This window comes from Martes martes (genome assembly GCF_963455335.1).
Source record: "Martes martes genome assembly, chromosome: 15".
Classification (NCBI taxonomy): domain Eukaryota; kingdom Metazoa; phylum Chordata; class Mammalia; order Carnivora; family Mustelidae; genus Martes; species Martes martes.
The window spans coordinates 41707959-41732318 of NC_137903.1; the positions used below are offsets into that span (position 1 = coordinate 41707959).

General features: G+C 40.7%; 1 protein-coding gene across 2 annotated transcripts; it reads left to right on the forward strand.

The window, feature by feature from the left end:
• Window positions 1-7925: 7925 nt before the first annotated feature.
• CACYBP (calcyclin binding protein) lies at window positions 7926-20868 on the forward strand. 2 transcript variants are annotated; one of them, XM_080824582.1, is made up of 7 exons: window positions 7965-8205; window positions 10605-10715; window positions 12349-12568; window positions 16910-17006; window positions 17252-17351; window positions 18636-18733; window positions 19934-20868. In XM_080824582.1, exons 3-7 carry the CDS (start codon window positions 12463-12465, stop codon window positions 20088-20090), a joined length of 558 nt encoding a protein of 185 aa, XP_080680708.1. In that variant the 5' UTR covers window positions 7965-8205; window positions 10605-10715; window positions 12349-12462; the 3' UTR covers window positions 20091-20868. The 2 variants fall into 2 exon arrangements, with proteins under 2 accessions (XP_080680707.1, XP_080680708.1); XM_080824581.1 differs by lacking the exon at window positions 10605-10715 and having other exon boundaries at window positions 7926-8205.
• The last annotated feature ends 3492 nt before the right edge of the window (window positions 20869-24360 follow it).

Sequence of the window (24360 nt, forward strand, 5' to 3'; positions counted from 1 at the left end):
TGAGTGCCTATTGGGAACACCAAGGGAATGTCACAGAGGCCTCTGGGCCCTCCTTCCATACAACCACTCTCTCTTTCCCTCTCCCAGCTATTCAGTTCATAATTTCTTCGTTGGCTTTCTTAAATTTCCAAAGTACAAAAGCAGTCTTTGTACTAAATGTTGGGATAGTTAGTACTAATATTTATCTTGTTTCTTTTCTCCCCCGCCAATTTTTCATCCTTTTGTACTGTGTATTAATATTTATTTTTCTCAAACCCCTACTCCATTTTCTTAAAATATTTTCCAGTTAATAACTAGTGGCTTTATTTCCCAGTGAAAGGGAGAAAAACAAGAGAATGCACAGTTTAGGGCATGAGATGAAAGATCCTGAAAAGAGCGATCAGTTACTGAGAATGAGGCCTGCTCAGGTAACTGATGTAAGAAGTTGAGTTTTCTTTAGCTGAAATCGGCCCACTCATGATTCTGCTAAGGCAGTTGTCTGATTTCAGGATCCCTTGAAGGGAAAAGGGAACTTTTAAAAAATTAGATACCTTGTTTTTTTTCTCCCTCTGGGAAAGAAAACTTTTAATTACTTAGCAAGAGGATTCTGTTGTACAACTTACTCTTTAAAAATACCCAAACTCTTAAATATCTGATTTTCTTGCTTCAGTGACAAGAAAATGAGAGAATGGATGAATGCTGTTGTTTGAACACTGTTTGACTTGTGTGTGTGCATGACTGGTAGAATTTTACGTAGACGATCCCTGCCTCTGTATGGCCAGGCACCAAGCCACTGAATACACATGTGGCCAAATGAGAGTTCAGTGGCCTGTGTTTCTTACTCCCAGATAGAAAACTGTTTTTCCCCCCTGGTCGCCCTGCTGTTGCTACACTGAACTAGAACTGCTCCAGAACAGCCTTCCTTTCTTCTAGTGACTTCCACGTAACACAGGCAAAGCCCTTCATTTTAGGAATTTCCTTCTCTCTCAAAAGTGACCAAAATGAATCCTTCCACGTGGGCTGTACCTCCCCAATGATGATCATGAGTTTTAACGAAAAAAGCAGATGTTTACAAGTGGCTGAGTGACTCCAGTCAGCTGTCAGGTGTCCCCTTCCCAGCTTCCATCTAGAAGACTACATGTCAGATGGATTTCCAGAGGAATTTGTTACCAGTTCTAAAAACATCTTCATCAACGTGTCCCATTCTTCCCATCTCCATCCTTGGTTTATCATTGGTAGTGTTCTGAAAACTTTAAGAAAAAAGACTCATTCAGTAGAACATAAACATTTTAAGTTACATTCCTTTTTCATTGGCAATAAGTTACTATGTAAAATCTTCCATTAAAATGTGATTTTAATAACTATATATTATATATGGAATAAAATATAGGCAACTTAATTATAAGTATATAAATGCATTAAGACTCTGGTGTCATGAAAGCACAAGAACAAAGCTGGAGATGGTCCCAGAATCCAAGATGACCCAATAGCCTTTTGCACCAATTTGTCCATTTTTGGTATTTTGCATAATGTATGGATCCTCAGTTCAAATGAAGGGAGAAGTTTCTCAATCAGCATCACTTCCTTTCTTTCAACTCCTACCTTTCCCTTGCTGAGGAGGTAGTAGAAATTCTATACCGTTTATTTTTAGGAATTCTAATTTTGTCCATGACTCCTCTAATGAAAACAGGTTCTAGAACAAAGGAGTTGATTGGCCCAAACAGTGCTGACTACAAAAGAAACATGAGGAAGCGGCTTCTGTAAACACTGACCAATTAGATGTCTCCATAATTCCATGTATTATGTATAGTACATGCTATCAGTGTAAATGTATTGCTTGTTAAGAAAAGTGCAATTTATTGTACATTGTCCCAACAAATGTTTACTTTTATAACAGTTATGAACTTGGATTAGTATCTTGTTTTCATGTGTGAATGAAGCCTTGTGAAATAAACAAATTCAACCAAGAAGGTAACAAGGTGGCTGTTTTTGTGAGTCAGTGATGTTTTCAGTGCTTTGTGTTGCCCCTTTGGCCCCATTAAGCAGTAATAAACATTTATTCTCAAGCCCATATACCTCTTTTTGATTTGTTTCTAGTTGACTTTATAAACATCTGAACCCAATGTTTATGTAACACTTTTTTTTTTTTTTTTAAGATTTCATTTATTTATTTATTTGACAGACAGAGATCACAAGTAGGCAGAGACGCAGGCAGAGAGAGAGAGGAGGAAGCAGGCTTCCCGCAGAGCAGAGTTCGATGCAGGGCTCGATCCCAGGACCTGGGACCATGACCTGAGCCGAAGGCAGAGGCTGTAATCCACTGAGCCACCCAGGTGCCCCTATGTAATACTTCTTAACGGACTCCAGACTCTGGTCCATTTAGAAAGAAAGAAGATGCCAGGAGTTTGCTGCAGGCTTTACCTTGCCAGAAAGATCCTGGGCACAGCAGCACTGCCGAGGGCCCTCTTCTCTCTCTAGAGATTCCTTCATTGCACGGAGCAGACACCCTCACAGCTAGTTTAATAGTAACAGGGCAACTAATTAAAAGGAATAGATGTATTCGTCTCATAAAGGCCAAACAGTTGGGCTTGAAGAGGCGCTGGGACGAGGACTGGAATGCCACCAGGAACTGAAGCCACTGTTTTCACAGTCATGCTTCTGCTCCTCTTGCCAGGTAATGCTTATCTGCTGTTGCGGCTCCCTCTGAAAACAAGTTTTCCTGCTTCTAAGTGCACATCTAGCAAGTTCACATTTTCTCTTCAAGTGATCAGCAGAGGTGAACTAGCATCTCCGTGTCCCAATTCCAAAGTCTCATGGAAACCAAACTGGCTAATCCTGCATGAGGTAGTTGCTGCAAGTCTTTCAAAGTACAGCACAGTGGGTGCTAGCATAATTCAAGCTGAACTCCAGAAGAGTTCTCGGAAGTGGAGGCAGAGTGCAGAGAATCCCAATTTGCATTTTGTTCTGGGAGTCCATGGAACCTAAGTGAAATCCAAGAGATGAGTCTGCTCCTCCTAGAATTCAGCATGTATTCAGAATATTAAACAGACATTGTAGAATTACAGCTTATAGTTCAAACCACAGACCTCTTTCATTGGGCACATGTGGTATTTTTTTAATTTTTGTAAAGTTTTGTTTGTGTTTTAGTCATCTCTACACCCAAAATGGGGCTCAAACTCATGACCCCAAGATCAAGAGTTGCATGCTCTTCCAGCTGAGCCAGCCCGGCACCCCTGGCCCATGTGGTGGTTTAAAAAATTAGAAATTTTACATAAAAAGTAGAACAGCAAAATTATTCAGAAACTATCTACTGATTTGGTAGTTAGAAATTATGAGTGTTCTTAACATGAACAGTAAATGAAAGTCACTTTTCACTATTAAAGTTCCTAGACTTAGTGAAGTTACATGTTAGATTGTAGATTTATGTCCAGAAGGGATGCAAATCGCTACTTTGTCTTCAGTGGACTGGATTCTCCAAAGGTAATATATGGCTTATTACCCTGTCGGATATCAGCCAGTTTGTATCTAACTTTGCAACCTTACACTAACATTCCATTATTGCAGTGCCTAGGAGTGCCTGGGTGGCTCAGTCCGACTCTTGGTTTCTATTCAGGTCACAGTCTCTGGGTTGTGAGATTGAGCCCTGCATCAACTCCATGCTCAGCAGGGAATCTGCTTGAGATTCTCTCCCTCTGCCCCTCCCCCCAACTCACTCTCAAATAAAATCTTTAAAAAAATAGAAATAAATTGCCTCTAAGGATCCATTATGCAAACACACTTTGATAATAGTGTTACTATCTTACTGGTTCCTTCATTAACTGAGTTGAATAAAATATTTATCATGTTCCTTTTATATTTGCATGGGATTCTTGATTTCAGCTTTTTGAAAGTCTACTGTAACAGAACTTTTGATAACTGTCAAAGGGAGACAGAACAAAATCTTTTAAAAGTTTACTTGTAAGGAAAAATTGCAAGGAAGTTCAGGCTTTAGCACAGGCTCACCAAATAGAAATTATAGTATTTAAATGACAAAAACAAGCATAAAATGCAGATTACCATTTAATTAATTCAAGCAAATTTACTGACTGCCTACTGCGCCAGTCTCTGTTCTTAGTGCTCGAAATGAAATGCACAAGAAGATTCTTACTCCGTGAAGTTTTAACTCTAGCACAGAATTTTTCTCAAACTCAGAGAAATACTGACATTTTGGGCCAAAGAGTTCTTTCTTTTGGGGGCTATCATGCATACTGTAGGATATTTAGTAGCATCCCTGGGCCCTCCCCAGTAGATATAGTAGTATTTCCCCAGTTGTGACAATCAAAAATGTCTCCAGATGTTGCCAGATGGCGGGGGGGGGGGGGGAGTAAGCAAAATGTCTACCATTGCTCCCCAACTGAGAATGACTGTTGTAGTTGGCAAGACTAATAAATTGCAGGTAGTAGTAAGTACTATGAAGAAAAACAGGGTAAGAGGGTGGAAATGGTGAGTGATGGTGATGAGGTTGATAGGATGGTTTTTGATATGTAAACTTGGCTAGCCTACATTCCCCCTCCCACCCCATTCAGCCAAATACTAAGTGTTGGTATGTGAGTATTTTGCACATAGTAATTTAAGCTCTTAATCAGTTAGCTTTGAGTAAGGGAGATAATCTGGGATAAACTGGGTGGGGCTAATTGAATCAGCTGGAAGGCCTTAATGCAGGGCTGAGATTTACTTGAGAGAAGAAGGGAATCTTTCCTCCCTGGCTTCTGTGGAAGAAAGCTTCAACCTGTTCTCATGGGGCCTGCCTAGAATCCGCTCTTGCTTGTGTGGCCTACGAATTTTGGACTTGCTTAGCCAGTTCCAACAATTGCATAAGTTAATTCCTGGCAATAAGTATCTGCTACTGATTCTGCTTCTCTGATTGAAACCTAACTAAGACAGCCGAGAACAGCCCTTTTGAGTTACTTTTCAGAGAACTCAGTGAAGGCATGATCTATGTGATGGTCTGAAAGAAAAGCATTCCAGAGAGAAAAGCACAGAGTACAGACTTTGAGGTGAGGACAAACTCGGTGGATTCAAGGGCAATATGCCAGTGTTTAAAACAGAAAGGAGGGGAGCAGTGAGAGAAGAGTTCTGTGAGATAAGACATGATACTCATAAAGGTACGACAAGATCATGTCGTATATGGTAGGTCATGGTAAGGAGCTTGTGCTTAGTCTAATAAGGCCAACAGGAAGCTATTGGGAGGTTTTCACCAAAGGGATATAATGATTTGAAAAGATTACTCTGGCTGCTCTGTGGAAAACTATCTGTGGTGGTGGTGGGTGAGAGAGAAACCAGTTAAGAGGCTAAAAATCCAGATAAAATAATTATGGCTTGGTCTTCAGTGGTAGCAGTGGAGGTTGGGAGAAGTGGTCTGATTATCCACATATTTTGTAGATAAGGCCAGTAAGTCTTGCTATAGGATGGGAGGTAGGATCTGAGATTGAAGACTCAAGTATGATTCCTTGGGCTGAGCAATTAGGAGCAGGAGGTAACCATTCACAGAGCTAGAGAATAATTGGAGAAACTGATTTGGGGTGTGAAGATGATTGGGAGGAGATTTTGGGTGTGTGTGTGTGTGTGTTTGGGTTTTTTGTTTTGTTTTGTTTGTTTATATTTTCAGATAAGCTAAATTTGATGTACTTCTCAGACATCCAAGCAGAAATGGAGTCTGGAGCTCCAAGGAGAGGTGTTGCTGAAGACAATGACTTGGGTAATAGATGGTATTTAAAAATCTTCTAATTTTAACTACCCTATGACCAAGTAACTGCACTATTAGATATTTACCCAAAAGATACCAAAAATGCTGATGTTTGAAGGGCACATGTACTCCAATGTTTACAGCAGCAATGTCTACAACAGCCAAACTATGAAAAGAGCCTAGATGTCCATGGACTGTTGAATGGATAAAGATGTGGTTCATATATACAATGGAATATTACACAGCCATCAAAAAGAATGAAATCTTGTCTTTTGCAACAATGTGGGTAGAACTAGAGTATATTATGCTAAGCAAAATAAAGACATACCATATGATTTCAGTTACATATGGAACTTAAACAAAATATGAACACAGGGGAAGGTAGAGAAAAATAAAATAAGATAAAAATAGGGACATGATCCATAAGAGACTTTTAACTATAAAGAATGAACCCAGGTTTACAGGATGGCATAAAATGGGTGATGGGCATTAAGAAGGGCACTTGTTGGGATGAGTACTGGGTGCTATATGTAAGTGATGAATCACAAAATTTTACTCCTGAAACCAATACTACCGTTAACCAACTTGAATTAAAAGTTAAAAAAAAAAAAAAAAAAGACCAGCAATATAAACAAATAGATAATAAAATCTTCTATTTAGGCTATCTGGTGGTAGGGGGAGTTGCCCCAGGTGCATAATCAAGCAAATGAAAAAAATCACTGCATTAGGTCAAGCTTTCACGAAGTGTAATGGGCTCTTTATTCCTATTTAATTAAATATAAATAATTACAGGCTTTTAGCTGGACACTTTTTCAAAAAAACAGAAATAATTAACATACAACAAATGCAAAGATCTCAGGAGTTAATTCTATCAATTTCGACAATTTCAGTGTAACATTTCATCTTCTCGGGAAAATTCCCGTCCACTCGTGTAACCTACAAAAAGACTGCATTCCAGTTTATAGCTCCGTGAAATTTCTACAAAGGGAACATACCCGTAAACCAACATCCAAATCAAGACACAGGACATTATATAAACCTCAAAAGCCTCCTCGTGGTTCTGTCATTTTCCTCCCCATTGTAGGGAAGACTATCCTGATTTTTAACATCGTAACTAACGACTTTTGTTGGTTTTAGGCTTCATTTAAACAAAACCAAACGACATGAACTTTTCTATCTGGCTTCTTTCCCTTAACGTCAGGTCTGTGAGATTCAGGCAAAGGTTAAGTAACTGTAATTTGTCTATTTTGGTACCGCATTCCAGAATCTTCACTATGACAATGGCCAGCCTGCACTTTTCTAGTAGCTTTTTCCTTCTCAGACTTGATGATTCTAATCGCTACCTTGGACGATATATAAAGATGAGTGAGGGTTATTTGACTTCCCAGAGGTTACTGTTTGTTCCCAGACCTGTTGCAGACGTTTTATGGCTGCCAAAGGCTAAAATAATATGAAAAGAGGACGAACATAATGGAATCCCCGAAAAACTCAGCCTACATTTTCTCTGGTTAACAGCCTCAGTTAAATCCAATTCAAACCTGGGTTAGAACTAGAGAGTTGCAGAATGTTCAGTGAAGGGTTCGGAAGTACCGTATCAGCACTTCAACAGTCAACGAAAAAAGGCGGGGCCACAACTGCGGCGGAAGACTGGTGGGGGCGTCTGGCATTAGCCTCTTTAACCCTTGGCTGCTCTACTGGGTCCCGTCACGTGGCCAGAGCAACCTCACCTCCGGTAGCGCTAGGTGATGACGCCACCACATCGCAGTTGTTAAATCGTGATGACGACTCCAGAGGGTCATAACCCACTGAAAACCGAACTATTCCCTTCAGGATCCTCTACGCTAAACGTCTTCATTCTTTTCTGTTTCAACATAGAAATGCTGCCCTTTGCCCCTTTTGGTCCTTTTCTCACAGACGCTCACAAACTAACTTCGGACAAGATGGCTGCCTAGCCGACCCGGTGCCCTAGAAGGGACGGAATCGGCCGACTTTCTAGCCAACTTCCGATTTCGATCCCGAAGACCAGTACGTTATTTCCGGGGTTGGGTTAAGGTACGTCAACGAGCGGTTCTGAGCTGCGACTGTGCAGCCGGGACACGCGAGGTCAAGGTATAATACGTACAGGGCAGAGAGGAAGAGGCGTTACTCTTCTCGAGCTGCTGGTTTGCTCGCGAGAGTTGAGCGTTGCTAGGAGGCTCGGCCTAAGGGGCGGGGCGAGGTTCGGCGGGGCGGAGCTACGCGAGGCCGGCGGCGCGCGCGCGCGGGGTTGGGAGGGGGTGCGGCGGCGACTCGCGAAGGTTCCAGAGGCGCCGCGTGCGGGAGGCGGGCCGGGTCTCGCGCCGGGGCGGGTGTGCGCGCAGGCTTGGGGTGCTGCGACTCGTGCGGGTGGGGTCGGCGTCCGGGAAAGCGCCTTCGGTGCGGTGTGTCCTGTTCTCTCCCCTGCGCGTCTGCAGCTCGGGCCTTGCCTGATCAGCCCGACTATGGCTTCAGCTTTGGAAGAGGTAAGGGTACGGCTTCATCTTCCTCACTCGACCGCGCGATGCTTCGAGCGCTGTCGCCCGGAACTCGCTCCCGCCCCCTGCCCTCGGCCCTGTTTCCCAAGCTGAGGTGCCCGGCGGCCGCCTCTTAGGCTCCCTCCGGTGTCGCCGGGTCCCCGAGCTTCGCCTCGGCCGCCCACCTGCAGCGGCCTCTGCCGGCTTCCGGCGTCCGGCCTCTGTGGCCCCGGAAAAGTTGCCGATGGACACCCGCCGCTCAGCCCCGGCCTTGCGGGCGGTTCGTGCCCGCGGGCAGGGTGCTCCGGGCTGTGTCGCGGTCGCCGGCTGCAGGTTGTGCCTGCGGTGGACCTTGGCGAGCTGGTCACCTTCACGTTTTCCTCAGGCTCCGTCCGCTCGCGCAGAACGAGCCGGGGACGTGAAGGTTCCTTCAGGCTGATTGCAGAAACCGAGGGTTGGGTGAGAAGTCTGCCCCCAGCCCTTGACTTCTAGTGCTGTTTTCTCAACGCATATGAGTAGCTGGGTTACTTTGGGCGAGTTGTTGCGCGTCTCTGTGCCACAGTACTTTCCATTTCAGAGAGTTAGACCAGCGAATAGTCCTAAATGTTGAAAAGAGTGCGTGTCAAGCAGCAATGAGCTGTATACTTTTTAAAAATAAATAAATTGGAAAATTGTAACCAACGGTGGGAAATAACCTTTTTCTCTCTTAAGCTCTGTGAACTCTCAACGGGGCGGCCTAAGTTTTTTGAAGCCTTATTAGCTTGAACAGTTACCAAATGGGAATAATACTTGATTTGCTCTTTCCTGGCCTCAGTAGGATGTCACTACATGATACTGTTACTCACAGGAAAGTGTTGGTTATTAATAGATTTGTTTTCTGGAAATGTTTTTCTCAATACGAACAAGTCTGAGAAATCTCAAACTTGATTTGGAAGTCTGAACATCTTTAAATGAAGAAAGTGTGTGTGTGTGTGTGTGTGTGTATTATACTGGATACCTTGCCTCAGGTTTATGTTAACGTGTTACAGAAATTTGCCTCGGTTTCCATGTGCCCTGAGGAAACGGTCTCTACAATGACTTTACAGTCACACACGTGGACAGCTCAGTTATTACTCCTCTTCAACATAAGGGATTTTTCTCAGTTGAGGTACTTAAAAAAAAACGCACTTAGGGACACTTCAGGGTTTGTTTTTCTTTGATATAAAATACACTGTTTGGGGCGCCTGGGTGGCTCAGTGGGTTAAGGCCTCTGCCTTCGGCTTGGGTGGTGATCTCAGGGTCCTGCGATTGAGCCCTGCGTCGGGCTCTCTGCTCAGCAGGGAGCCTGCTTCCTCCCTTCTCCCTCTGCCTGCCTCTCCGCCTGCTTGTGATCTGTCAAATAAATAAATAAAATCTTTTAAAAAAATGATAAAATACACTGTTTAACCATTTTTAAAGTGTATTTTTAGTACATTCAGTGTTGCACCACTATCACTACTGTATAATTCCACATTTTTATCATTCTGTCCCCAAAAGAAACCTATTAAGTGTCTGTCTGTTGAGCAGTCTCTTCCTACTTCCTTTCCCTGCGGCAGCCACTAATTACTTTGTCTCTATGGATTTGCCAATTCTGGACATTTCATATAAATGGAATCTTACAGAATATGGCATTTTGCTTTTGGCTTTTTTCACTTAACATAATCTCTAGTTCATCCACAGTGTGGCCTGTGTTCCTTTTTATGTCCAAATAATGTTCCATTACATGGATGTGCCACATTTTGTTTCTCCTTATCAGTTGACGGACATTTGGACGATCGATTTTTGGCTATTAGGAACATACTGCTTGTGAATACTGTGTACCACTTCATATGTGGACATGTATTTTCAGTTCTGTGAGGTATGTACCCAGGAGTGGACTTGTAGGAGCATGGGAACTCTTTTCAAAGTGGCTGCACCAGTTTACATTCCCACAAGTTGGGTACCAATGGTCCACTCTCTTAACACGTGTTATTTTAGGGGGTGGTTTTGTGGATGTTTTAGTGGGTGTGAAGTGGCATTCTATTGTGATTTTGATGTGCATTTCCTAAATGACTAAGGATGTTGAGCATCTTTTCTTGTGCTTGATGGCTATGTTCAGGTCCTTTGCTTATTTTGAGCACTTTGGTTTTAATGCTTCCTGGTGAACTCAGAAATAGGTAAGATAAAGCTTGAATGTGTTAATGGGTGGGGATTAAAGGGATTGAGATTTTGCATAAGGAAAACAAATGAATGCTAAGGTAAATTAGATGAGAAACTCCTGTGTGCAGGAAAGTTCCAAAGGGATCGATTTTACTGGTTTCAGGTCTGCAAATAACAGAACTGTGGAATTAAAAACAGGCCTATTGGGAGGTTGCTTCAGACTTACAGTGACTCCCTTCCTTTTGTTATAGGGGAGAGCCAAAACTGGCTGGAAAGAGGACCTGAAGGATCGCTTGCTTAATTCTCAGAGTTTAAGAAGCCTGCTAGAGAAAGGATTCCTTGCCAGTCAAGAAATCTAACATGTTAAGACTTGATATATTTTCTATTTTTTTGTTGTTGTGTTAACTGAATCCTTATTCAGGAACAAATATACGGATTTTACATTTCAAGATTTTTATCATATTGATAGTAAAATCAGTGTGAATTTTTTAGATCATGGTAAGATAATGCTTTGAATGAAAGCATCTTGGTTCTGTGCTCAGAAGATGAAATTGCAGGATTTTTTGTTTTAGCAATATGAGTGTTGGGGGGTTAGGGGAGTAGATAAGACAGGAGACGGCCACAGTTGGACTTTGTATTTACCATCCTCATAGTCACTGATAAGTGAAATAAGGGCATCAGAGTTAAATGAGATAATGAAAGACTTAGGGTGAAAAGTGATTGTTTTTCTGTTACTACATTTTGTAAGACTTACAAAACAAAGACTTCAGAATTCTACTTGGACGTTTTACTGAGTTATCAAACGTGAAGATTTTATATTGAGGTTTTTTATATGCTCTGAGGCTACAGTGTATAATGTCATATTACTATTACCAAGCCAGAATGTAAAGTTATTTTTGAAAAATGAAACCCTTGTTTGTAAGGATCTTATGTTATTTGCAGTATGTCAGAGGATAACGGAGAAAAGATTTTTAAGCTGATTATCTCATAGTGTCTTTAACTCTTGAACTTCATAAAATGTTGGCCATCTCTCTAGCAAGTAGAAATAGACACTGGTAGGCAATATATTGGCAAGAGGAGAAAAGAACAGGTGGTTTTTTCAGTGATCCAGGACTGTGTCGCAGTTTGGATTGTTTGTCTAGGTTTTTCTCCTCTACGGGGCAACTAAGACCCAGACTTTTGAGTGCAGCGTTAACCTGGAGATTCAGAACAAGACTTTTTAAAAGCAGAAATATGTCTTTATTTTTTTAATCTCTTAAAAACCGCAAGCTTTTTTATTTGTAGTATTTGGGGTAGAAACCAGTGAGGAACCACCATAGAAAGTGGACTGCCTCAGTAAAGCTGCTGTAGCATTTCACCTTGTTCGTTGTGTAATTTGCTCATCGTTTTTATTTCAAGATTTTTAAAATTCATAATACCTAATGACTTTGAACAGATGTCATAAGGAAATCCATAAATTTTTTTTGAGATTTCTTCATTGAACTTTATGAATCACAACAGTATCTTGTAAATAACATGTTCTAAAACAGGCATATAACAACTACCAAACTGGAAAAAAATTTTTTTAAAAGATTATTTATTTGTTTGATAGAGATCACAAGTAGGCAGAGAGGCAGGCAGAGAGAGGAAGGGAAGCAGGCTCCCCGCTAACCAGAGAGCCAGATGTGGGGCTCGATCCCAGGACCCTGGGATCATGACCTGAGCTGAAGGCGGAGGCTTTAACCCACTGAGCCACCCAGGCGCCCCCCCAAACTGGAAAATTTAAGCTTGATTAATTACGTTACTATAAGTTTTCCTTTGGAAAAAAAAATAGGAAGCTTCAGTTATTTACAGTTCAGTGAGCTGGAGAAAAGAATCTCAGGCTGCAATCCAACCCTAGAAAATTTAAATGAACCTCTTAATTCTTAGCTCTTTGGTAAACTGAATGACCAATAGGCACAATATCCAGCTGTTATTTTATTTATCATAACTAACTTATCTTCTGTTTTAACACAGCTACAGAAAGATCTAGAAGAGGTAAAGGTGTTGCTGGAAAAGGCCTCTAGAAAAAGAGTACGTGATGCCCTTACAGCTGAAAAATCCAAGATTGAGATAGAGATCAAGAACAAGATGCAGCAGAAATCACAGAGAAAAGCAGAACTTCTTGACAATGAAAAGCCAGCTGCTGTGGTTGCTCCCATTACAACAGGATATACAGTGAAAATCAGTAATTACGGTATGACTCCCTATCCTACATCCAGCTCTTTTTGCCTCCCAGCAACTTACTCCTGAGTAGTGACCCACTAACACTAAAATAGTCTCAGTGTTTGATTTTGGTAGTTTGAAAGAGAAGACCTGTTGTTACTTTCTTTATTAAGATGCTTTGGAAGAGATGAAAAAGTAAAGAATAGACTTAAAAGCTGTCAACAAGAGCAAGATGATTCTGTGTGAGTAGCAACAAGAATGAACCTATTCTGAAATACTGTTGAACTTATAAGGAACACAGCTCTTTATTTTAATTCTGTTTTGGATTTTACTTTGCCAGACAACCACCAGTATTATCTATGGAAAGGAATCTAGGCAAATTCGAGAAACATTTTTGAGTGCCCAATCTGTGCCACTGTTGTGCTTGGGCTTGTGGATATACAGTAGTGACCGAGACGTAGTCCTTGCTCATGGCGTGGTTAGGACACAGACATACAACTAATACTATTACATGTAATGATACCATTTTCTCTCAGTAGATAATTTTGGAACAGTGCAGCTTGAATCTGATGAGCTCTCTTAAGGGGAGGGACAGTCATTTTTCTTTCTGCTCCTAGTACCTAGCACATAGTAGTTACTTAATACTTGCTCGAACAAAGTGAATAGAGGTTTGTGAGGTTTTGTGGGAATACAGCTGATGTAATGGAAGACTGAAGAATGAAATGGAGACTTAACACATTTGAGTTTGAAGGGTGAGTTTGGCAAGTATAAGAAAAGGGAGGGGATCATGTGAGCAGAGGACATGCTTAGAGCCATGAGAGGCAGCTTGTGTTTTCCCTGTTGTCATAAGGAAAAGCAGTGTGTGTTGTGTTTAAGAGATGCAGTATAGTGGGCGCCTGGGTGGCTTAGTTGGTTAAGTGACTGCCTTCAGCTCAGATCATGATCCCAGAGTTGGGAGGTGTGCTGCTCCCTCTGACCCTCCCCTATCTTGTGTGCTTGCGTGCGCGTGCGCACGCGCGCTCTCTCTCTCTCTCTCTCTCTCTCTCTCATATGACAAAATCTTTTAAAAAAGAGATGTAGTATAGTACCATAAGGAGCTGTGCTGTGTATTTACTTGACTACAGGAAGCTGGTCTGAGCTCGTAGGATTATGGCATATACCCAGCAACCGTGATTTGTGTTAAGGGAGAAACTATTCTCAATGTGGAAGATGGACTGAATGATTGGGAAGAAACTAGATGAAGGTCTGCTGAACCCTCTGGGATGTCATTTTGGATTAACACTACATTTCTGTTCTGTAGCACTATATGGAACTTAAGGAACGGTCAGGAATATATAGAGAGCCTATATATACAACAAATACATAAACATTTTTATTCACTTTATGTGAAGTTTGTATGTTTTTAGTTGACAATTCATCTAGGTTCGTCAGATTAGATTTGGATGATTTGGACCATATTTTTACTGTGTCAGTGAAGGGAATTGAGAAAGCAGTGATTGCCTTTGAACTGTTTAAGAGAAGTAGAAATGATTATGAAGTTAGAGAATGTTTAGACATCCAGTTTAGTAGAGAATTCTACAATATACATCTACTTTTAAAAAAATTATTATTGAAGATTTTATTTATTTGATAGAGATAGCACGAGTAGGCAGAGCGGCAGGGAGAGGGAAAAGCAGGCTCTCTGCTGAGCAGGGAGCCCGATGCAGAGCTCAGTCCCAGCACTCTGGGATCATGACCTCAGTCCAAGGCAGCTGCTTAACTCACTGAGCCACCCAGGCACCCCTACATCTACTTTAATAGAGAATTCTCTTTAGTAGAGAATACATTTACTTTAGTAGAGAATTCTACAAAATTTTCACAAAAAGAAAATGAGCTGCTCTTAATTTTTTTGAGTATAGTTGACCTGATGAAGTTTTAGAATATAAGTGAGGTTCAGCGGGGTGGAGTCTGGAGCCGACTACCATGAAAGAATTCTTGAGACATCTTTGGTGCAAAATGGTGGTTTATTAAAGCATAGGGACAGGACCCATGGGCAGAAAGAGCTGTGGCCCCTGGGCTTGTGAGGTGTGGCTGGTATATACTGTGGGGTTAGGAGAGGTAAGGAAAAAGGGAGGGTTTGAAAGAACTTTCTTATGCTAAAGAGGATCTACAAGATACCAGAGGCCTTGCCATTGTCAAGTTAAGGTGGTTTTTCCTTTTAGTAAGGCATTAACAGTAAAAATAGTTGGGAGATTTCTGGAGTAATGTCACACTCCTGCTGTCACGCGTCCTTATCAGTGAGCTTTAGGTTTAGAAGAAATTTAACTTTATTTACATTTTCCTCTGCCTCAGCCTTCCTCAATTTTAGGGAGGGGGGAGATGATGTTAGGGCTTCTGGAACTGAGTTATGGGTCTTTGGAAGTTAGGCTGTTGGTAAGAAAGGTTTTTCCTTGTAAATCACTAGGATATTTGTAAACTGAGGGAGACTCAGGTCTTGTAGGATTGTGATCTCTACAAGTTAACTATTTTTCCTTTAGGGCAGCCAGGAATGCCTGAGGAATGTCATATATATCCCATTGGGGGTGGGGGTGTTGCCTGATGTCAGCTTCTAAGTTGTCCTCAGCTTGCCTTCTGTTCCCTCATTAGACCCACAATGAGACATTCATTTCAGGTGTACAACACAGCGATCCAGCATCTCTGCTAGGCTGTGCTCACTGCAGGTGTCACTGTGCAACACTGTTACAGTATCGTCTCTATGTTCCTTACACTGTACCTTTTATTCTTCCCAGTTTATTCATTCCATAACCAGAAACCTGTACCTCCCACTCCCCTTTACCGCTGACCTCCCACTCCCCTTTACCGCTGTGCCTATATCTTCCCCTTAATCCTGGCAACCATTGGTTTGTTCTCAGTATTTATGGGTCTGTTTCTGCTTTTGCTTGTTTTTTTAGATTCAACATACAAATGAAATATGGTATTTGACTTACTTCACTTAGCATTAATACTCTCTAGGTCCATTCATGCTGTTGTGGATGTTAAGATGTCCTTTTCTTTTTTATGGCTGAGTAATAAATCCGTTGTCATATATACTACATCTTTACCCGTTCATGGACACTTAGGTTGCTTCTCCCTTTGGCTCTTAAAAATAATACTGCAGTAAACATAGGGATATATGTACCTTTTAAAGTTATGTTTTCTTTTTCCACGAGTATAAATACCCAGTAGTGGAATTACTAAATGATAATGGTATTTCTGTTTTGAATTTTCTGAGCAACCTCCATACTGTTTTCCACACTGGCTGTTGAAGTTTACATTCCCACCAACAGTGTACACGGGTTCCTTTTTCTCCATATCCATACCCATGTTTGTTATTTCGTGTTTTGGGGATTTTTTTTTGTTTGTTTTTTAATTCTAGCCATTCTGACAGATAAGGTGACCTCTCATTGTAGTTTTGGTTCGTATTTCCCTGATGATTAGTGATATTGAGCATCTTCATGTGTCTGTTGGCTACCTGTATGTCGTCTTTGGGGAAATGTCTGTTCAGGTCCTCTGCCCATTTTTTAATCGGATTGTTTGGGGGTTTTGCTGCTGCGTTGTATGCAAGTTCTTTCTGTACTTTGCATATTAACACCTTATCAGATAGAGCATTTGCAAATATCTTCCATTCAGTAGGTTGCATTTTCGTTTTATTGATTTTTTTTTTAAGATTTTATTTGACAGGGAGGAAACACAAGCAGGGGGGGTGGGAGAGGGAAGCAGGCTTCCAGGTGAGCAGGGACCCGGATGCAGAGCTCCATCCCAGGACGTTGGGACCATGATGTGAGCCAAAGGCAGCCGCCTAAGGACTAAGCCACCCAGGCACGCCCCCGATGATCCTTTTATATGCAGAAACTTTTTTTTTATTTTACTATAGTCGTACTGCTTTCGCTCTTGTTTTCCTTGCCTCAGGAGCCACACCTAGAAAGATGTTGCTATGGCCAATGTCAGAGACATTATTATCTGTGTTGTCTTCTAGGAGTTTATGGTTTCAAGTCTCACATTTTGGTCTTTCATCCATTTTGAGTTTCTTTTTGTGTGTGGTGTTAGAAAAATGAGCTACTGTTAATGTGTTTAATGATCATATTCTTTATTCTTAGGAATAAAAAAAACACAGGCTTTGTTTTCAGGAAACCTGGGTTTGAATTGAAGTTCTACCACAAGCTAGATACCTAACTTTGGATAGATTATATAACTGCTATGAAGCTCAATTTCTCCATCTAGAAAGTTTCTTATATTTTAATTTTTCCCATGTTTCTATTACTAGAATTTAGTTTTCTCCAGGTTCAGGAGCAATATGCATTTGCTGTTCTAGAGCTAGTATGAGACTTTACGCATGTCCCTTTTTTGTTACTAGGATGGGATCAGTCAGATAAGTTTGTGAAAATCTACATTACCTTAACTGGAGTTCATCAAGTCCCCACTGAGAACGTGCAGGTGCACTTCACAGAGAGGTGAGTTCTCGCGATGGGAAATACAGTGATCATGAAGTCAGAGGTTGCTTTATTTACTGGTTCTTTGCAGTTTCTGAAACTGCTTAAATTTAGAGTTCTCCTTTATACCTGCTTTGAAGAGCCTAATCTTAGCACCAGGGATGGCCAATTGAACATCCTAAAATAAAACTTGTGGCTTTTTTCCACAAGAGCTATAGAACATGTCTTACAGAGCCAGGGATAATGTATTCATTGTTGTATTATAGGTCATTTGATCTTTTGGTAAAGAATCTAAATGGGAAGAGTTACTCCATGATTGTGAACAATCTTTTAAAACCCATCTCTGTGGAAGGCAGTTCAAAAAAAGTAAGTTTGCTTTTTTTTGTCATTATGTTGTGAAACCTCATTAAGTTGAACCTGGTTGATTTAGAATTGAGAGGAACTAGAATTAATTTATCCTCTGTAACAGGGATCAGCAAACTGTAATCTGATGGCTGTATTACTGGAACAATGCCAGGGCTCACTTTTTATGTTGTCTTTGCCTTTGATTGTGCTGTAATGCAGAATTAAGTAGCTGTGTGAGAGAAACCTAAAATAACTATCTGGCCCTATTTCAACTCCTGTCTTTAGAAGAATAGATTATTATAAAAATACTGTATTAAAATCAAGAAGGAAATAAACTTTCAAAATTGGTTAAGAGTGAGACTTGAGTTTTCATGCCAGTTTTGTCACTTACTAGTTGTGACTTTTTAGCAGGTCACTTAATCATTCTGAGCCTCAGTTTCCTCATTTGTACAATGGAAATAGTTAATTTTACAAAGTTGAAATTATATACTGAAAGGGAATATATATATAAAGTGCTTAAATTAATGGTAGCTATTTTCAGAAAACTATCTAAATTTTTGATAACATAAAGGATTTAATTAAGCACTTAGCCTAACTAGAAGTAGTAAAACCTATAAAAATAAATGGTTTTTTAAACTACTGTTCACACTTTAACTCAGATAAACTCCTTTCTACTTCAGTAAGGTTTAATGCATCTGTACATAGATGTACCAGTGTACCATTCTGCCATCTGTGTTTAAATTGTTCTGTAACAGTTTAAAGGCAGTATTAGAATATAACATTAATTAGCTTGTGTATCACTGCTCCTTCCCACAGTTGAACAAAAGAATCCTAGGAATTATATGGATCATTGTTGAAAGAGTTGTATATTATTTTTATTTGTACCTGTCTCTGATCACTCTTACTATATTATTCTCTTCCTTCAGTCACCAAATTCCCACCACTCTTTTTTTTTAATTAGACACACCAAAATCATCCCATTTTATAGCCTTTAATAGCCTTACTCCTTGCTGTGTCCTTCCTTCTGGATCTTGGGCCACAGCTCAGGTTTCACCTCAGAGGCCTTTCCTAATGAAGTTCCTCTTCCAAACCCCATTAACCCCTTTTTGTCTAGTTTTTGTATTCAGTATATTTGAAGTTTTACTTGTTTATGCTCTTTCTCTTTCATGAGTCCTATTTGTAAATGAATTACTACAACCTAAGGTCCTACACATAATAGTAACTTGACTGAGTAAATGTTTTCAGATAATCACGCTTATTTACCTCCATGTGTTGTAAGTTGTACTTACTCTGCTCTTCTTGCAGGTCAAGACAGATACTGTTCTTATCTTATGTAGAAAGAAAGCAGAAAACACACGGTGGGACTACCTGACTCAGGTTGAAAAAGAATGCAAAGAGAAAGAGTGAGTTTACTTTGATTTCTTGAAGAATTTAAATATATTCTTTGCTGGGATTGTAGGTTGCTAATACTTTGCTGTTATGAATAAGAGCTGGCTAGTAGTTTGACCACTGACACCTCTTAATGTCCAGTGTTTTTAAGGAGGGCATAGATCCAACAAGTTGCTTTTTATGGAGGGCTTTAGTTTTGGTTGGCTTTCTTGCATTGGGGTTTTTTTTTTTTTTTTTTTTTTTAAATTTATTTGACAGAGATCACAAGTAGGCAGAAAGGAAGGGAGGCAGGCTCCCCACCGAGCAGAGAGCCCGATGCGGGTCTCCATCCCAGGACCCTGAGATTGTGACCTGAGCCGAAGGCAGAGGCTTTAACCCACTGAGCCACCCAGGCGCCCCTCTTGGATTGGTTCTTAACCCTGGCCAGTGGTGCATTTGTGAGCATGTGAGGGCGAGTGAGCATGTGCAGGGGAGGTGGCAGAGCAGGAGAAGAATCCCAAGCAGGTTCCATACCCAGCACGGAGCCTGACATGGGCCTCCATCTCCACCCTGAGATGGTGACCTGAGCTGAAACCAAAACCAAGAGTTGGATGCTTAACCACCTGAGTCACTTGGGTGCCCCACTCGTCCTGCTGCTCTACAGATTCTGTGTCCATTCCCTGAGATTCCATCTCATTAGTTCCAAGAGAGGCCCAGATACCTAGATCAACTTCCTGAATTCCACAGAAGTTCCTCATATGTAATTAGTTTCACTGTCACTGGTGTAGAGTGCAAAAGAGTATTTTTATCCTACTTAATGGCTATTCTAAAAAGTGTTTATTTAAAACTTCCATTCTAGGTCAAATTGTTCCTCTGCTTGAAATGTCCTGCACTGGCAATGTCCTACTTTGAGTCTTTTAGCCTTCCTCCTTCCTCTCACTCCTCCCCTGTAGCCCGGTATACTTGGTTGGTAGAGTTAGGAACTCTCTGTATCTGATTTGATTTTAAATGTAGAACAAACTAAGGAGTACAGGACTATGTCTTTCTCTTGTATCCTCAGTGCCCAGTTACCTCATTCAGTACCAGATCACAAACATGAGGAATATGAAGTTACTTGGCCCTGCTTGGACATTGGTTGAACTAGAGGCACTGATGATATGGAGGACCATATCAGGAAATGGGATCATTTAGATACAGATCTGTCTCCATTACTGATTGTGATTTCTTTTTCACAGAAAGCCCTCCTATGACACTGAAACAGATCCTAGTGAGGGATTAATGAATGTTCTAAAGAAAATTTATGAAGATGGAGATGATGATATGAAGCGAACCATTAATAAAGCCTGGGTGGAATCAAGAGAGAAGCAAGCCAAAGGAGACACAGAATTTTAAGACTTTAAAGTCATTTTGGGAACTGTGATGTGGAAATATTGATGTTTCCAAGGAGGAAATGTTGGTGAGCTGCACAGATAAATTTGACAAATAACTACTTACACAGCCTTCTTCTAAGTAAAGGCAGTGAATTTTCCCATTTCCTCCTGGAGGAAATATTTAAATAAAATATGCTTATTAAACACTTCCTCCAAAGATGGTTTCCTTAGTAATCTGGGCATTTTGTTCAAAAAAGGATAATATCGTATTCTTGTGTGAAATGTAAAACAGCAAGTCTTGCCTAATGATAATGCCACATTGTGTGTATTTTTGTTCAGCTAAGAGGTAGAAAACAAAAGTTCTTGTTTGCGTATAAGTTCCTGATTATCAGCTCTCACCATTGTAAGAGTAAGTAAAAATAAAACCTGAATTTTTGCATAAAATGCAAATTCGTATCTGTATGCTTCAAGGTTGCCATAGTTTTCTTTGAGCGGCTTAAGTAATACATCTACCACACATTACCATGGCTTACTAATCCAGTCACAAATACTGTTCTCTAGATTTAAATGCTCAGAAATAAAAATTAAACTTGAAAAGGAAGACATCTTCGTATAGGACCAGTTAGTAAACTGCCCTGGATCAGACGACTTTCAAAAGCAATGACCATAAAACAAACATCCATCTGTTCCTATATTCAATAAAGTTGACTAGGTTTTTCTTCAGTGGAATAGTTCTACCTCTCTAGGAGTATGTCAGGAAAGGCTTATTAAAAGGGAGGATTTCTTTTAGAATTACTCCCCCCCCCAAAAAAAAAATCCAGAGTTAAGAGCAAGATGCAAGACGCCTGTGATCTCTATTACTACATCATATTTATCAATGCAATTGGATAAGAGAAAGCGATTAATAAGAAAAAAATACAAGAGGATTAACCAAAACTACTACAATTAGTAGGAGAGTTTGGTAAACATGGTAGGGTAAAAGTTGGTAGGGTTTAAAATTAACATACAGGGTGACAGTTAATAAACATTTAACAAAACTTCAAAAAAAATTTGACACAACCTCTACAATAAAATTCCTGACATTGGCACATAAATAGAGCAAACAAACAGATCCAAGGCATCTGGAAGTTTTGGAATATAGTAACAGCATTTCAAAACTGCAGGAGAGCTGGGCATTTGAGATAATAGCCAAACAGATCAAAGATCTAAATTTAAGAACCAAGCCTAAGAGTACTAGGAGACGTGGACAGAACTCCACCTTAACCTAAGAGTGAGGAAAACTACACTGTGTGACTTACAATCTAGAAGCAATAAAGCTAAATATTAGTAATTTAACCACATAATATTCATGTGGCAGAAAAGCTCCACAGTAACCCCCAAAACATGACATGCTGAGGATTTCCAAATTAAGAAGTTCATAGAAAAAGGAATGTAACTTTTAACTTGTACAAAAGATCCTCCCCTCCTTCAGAAGACAAAAACACTGTTTACCTTTTACACTGTTTACCTTTTACTGGAAAAACAGAAATTTCAACCTATTGAGAGTACAGGGAAATACCTAATACAGGAATGGAATAAAGGTTGTGGAAGTTAAAACTCCTACAGAAGCGTAGTTGGTAATACCCACCAGAATTATATATGCATTTACCCTTTTTGACTCACAGTTCTACTTCTAGGCTCTTTCCCACAGCTAATACTGGCAAAAATGAATGATAAATGCAAAAAAAAAAATAGAAATATCCAAATGCCAATTAATTGAGGACTAGCTGAATAAACATATATCTATATGGGGGGGGGGGGGTTTCTTACAGTCACAAGAAGAAATGAGTATTTCTACATACAGAATGATCAAGATCCAGGAAAGTGCAGAAAATTGTTTATGGTATACTTACCTTAATGTCCAAAAGGGTGAGAGAGGTGAATACACAGACATATACATATTTACTTATTTCAGAAAGAAACTAGAAGAGTAACCCAAAACTAATAAAGGCTACCAGTAGGGAAAAGAATGAGGTGGGATGGAAACCATACTTGTGAGTGTATTTTTGTCTGTAGTTTTGACTTTAGAACCATCTAAAATTTAACAATTTAAAAGCTAAATAAAAAGTAATCCTAACATTTGAAAACAAATCTAACATACCAAGTTGCAACAAATGTGATACTTGCAGGTGATTTTAGAACACAGTATTTTGACTCTCCATTGCTAATGCAATGGGAGTTGAAAGACAAACCCACAGAAGTCTTAACACTATGATCACTTAGGAGTAAAATCAGTGTATGCTGAAGCAATTTTTATGTATTATAAAGGTAATGAATAACTCAAGTCATTAAGAGCTTATACTTTAACACATACAGAATCGATATAAACTTACCATTATTTTTTTAAAATGCATATTTCTTAGCAACATCCCCCAAAAGGGCCTAAAGGCAATGACAATTCAGAATTCAGTAGCAAGGGCGCCTGGGTGGCTCAGCGGGTTAAGCCGCTGCCTTCGGCTTAGGTCATGATCCCAGGGTCCTGGGATCGAGCCCCGCATCGGGCTCTCTGCTCAACAGGGAGCCTGCTTCTCCCCCTCTCTCTGCCTGCCTCTCTGCCTACTTGTAACCTCTGTCAAATAAATAAATAAAAATCTTAAAAAAAAAAAAAAAGAATTCAGTAGCAAACAGTAGCATTCTTAGTGCTCAGATGTGGTCTCTAAACATTTCATACTAAAAGGACCAGGGACCCTTGAAAAAATATGAGGCAGAAAATACACAAGGTAAGCCCGCATTATCTTATGCCAGAAAATGAAGAAATACCAAATATCCTTCATCAAGTTAACAGAATTCAGGACCCAGCAGTGGGAGGACAGCCAGAAAGCTGCCTTCTGATGGCACGGCAAAGTACACAGCACACTTGGGAAAATCCACACCTAAAAATCTAAACCTGAATCTAGTCAAGCCTCTCAGTGTAACTACGAGTTTTTAGGGATAGGGGAATAAACTAAAGGACACGTGAAGAAGCAAACAGCCAAATGTTGGCCATCCTACAGGACAAATGACGTGGCTCCCCCAACAAACCAGTGACTTGAAAATAGGAGTGAGAGGCCCAGCAACCAAAGGAAATCGATGGATCATGCTTGGACACCCGAATGAGACAAATGAAAGGAGGGTGGCTTATCAATGATATGCCGGAAATCAACAAGTGTGAGGTTCTAGTTATAATCTGATTAACACTAGTTACTAGTTGGGATATTAGAGCACTCCAATTGGTAAGCTGTAATATCAATTTGGGAAACATGAATCCAAGGTTTGTGAGAACTCTCACAGCTTCACCTCCACCCAAATTCCAGATCCTTGCTATCCAGCCGCACACCGGGCCTCTCCACTGGGGAGACACAGGCATTTCAAACAGCATGACTGAAACCTGAACTCACATGCCTAGTTTCCTCCAAACTGATTCTTTTCTGCCCAGATTTTCTGTCTGGGGGTTGCCTTCTGCCTTCCGTTCAGTCATCCCTAACAGAAGCCCACAGACCCCTTTAACACTTAAATATCATCAGTCTCTAAGTCTTGCCCAGTTTTCTACGTAAGACTTTTTAAAAATCTATCCTGTGCCTGCCTCAGCTCCCTTTGTTCACGCCCTGGCTTTCCACAAGGACTGCAACATCCTCCCAACTGGTTATCTTGCGTGGAGCCTTTCTGCTTGTGGCCCAGATCTACCACACCGTTGTCAGTTATCTGGAAAGCAACTGATGAGATCATTCCTCTGCTTAAAACTCTCCAATTGTTGACTTTTTTCTTTTTAAATATTTTATTTGTTTGACAGAGAGGGAGATCACAAGTAGACAGAAAGGCAGGTGGGGGGGGAGGGGGGGCGTAGGGGAGGAGGGAAGGAAGCTTCCTGCTGAGCAGAGAGCCCGATGTGAGGCTCGATCCCAGGACCCTGGTATCATGACCTGAGCTGAAGGCAGAGGCTTAACCCACTGAGCCACCCAGGCGCCCCTAATCGCTGGCATTTCAATGAAGTCTTACCTTCACATAATGTGGTATCCTCCATGATATGGTCTTTGGCTTGTGTTTCATGTTTCTCATACGACAGAGGGGCTGAAGTCACACTCTTTGATGCCTTCGTGCCTCCGCTCCCCCGGATCCCTCTGCAAAAACCTCATCTCTTGCCTCCTGATTTAAGTTCAGATACCAGCTCCGGGAACACTTTCCAGATGTTAAGTGGGTGCTTCCACACACACACCCTGGACATATTTATCACTGGGCTGATCACTGTTGAGTTACTGAACAAGACAATCTTTTGC

Excerpts from the sequence above, each read along its gene's own strand:
- CACYBP (XM_080824581.1), top strand. The coding sequence starts at position 8,185 with ATGGCTTCAGCTTTGGAAGAG. Across the intron at positions 12,569-16,909 it reads AGTGAAAATCAGTAATTACG|GATGGGATCAGTCAGATAAG; the intron begins GTATGACTCCCT and ends TTTTGTTACTAG. Across the intron at positions 18,734-19,933 it reads AAAGAATGCAAAGAGAAAGA|AAAGCCCTCCTATGACACTG; the intron begins GTGAGTTTACTT and ends TCTTTTTCACAG.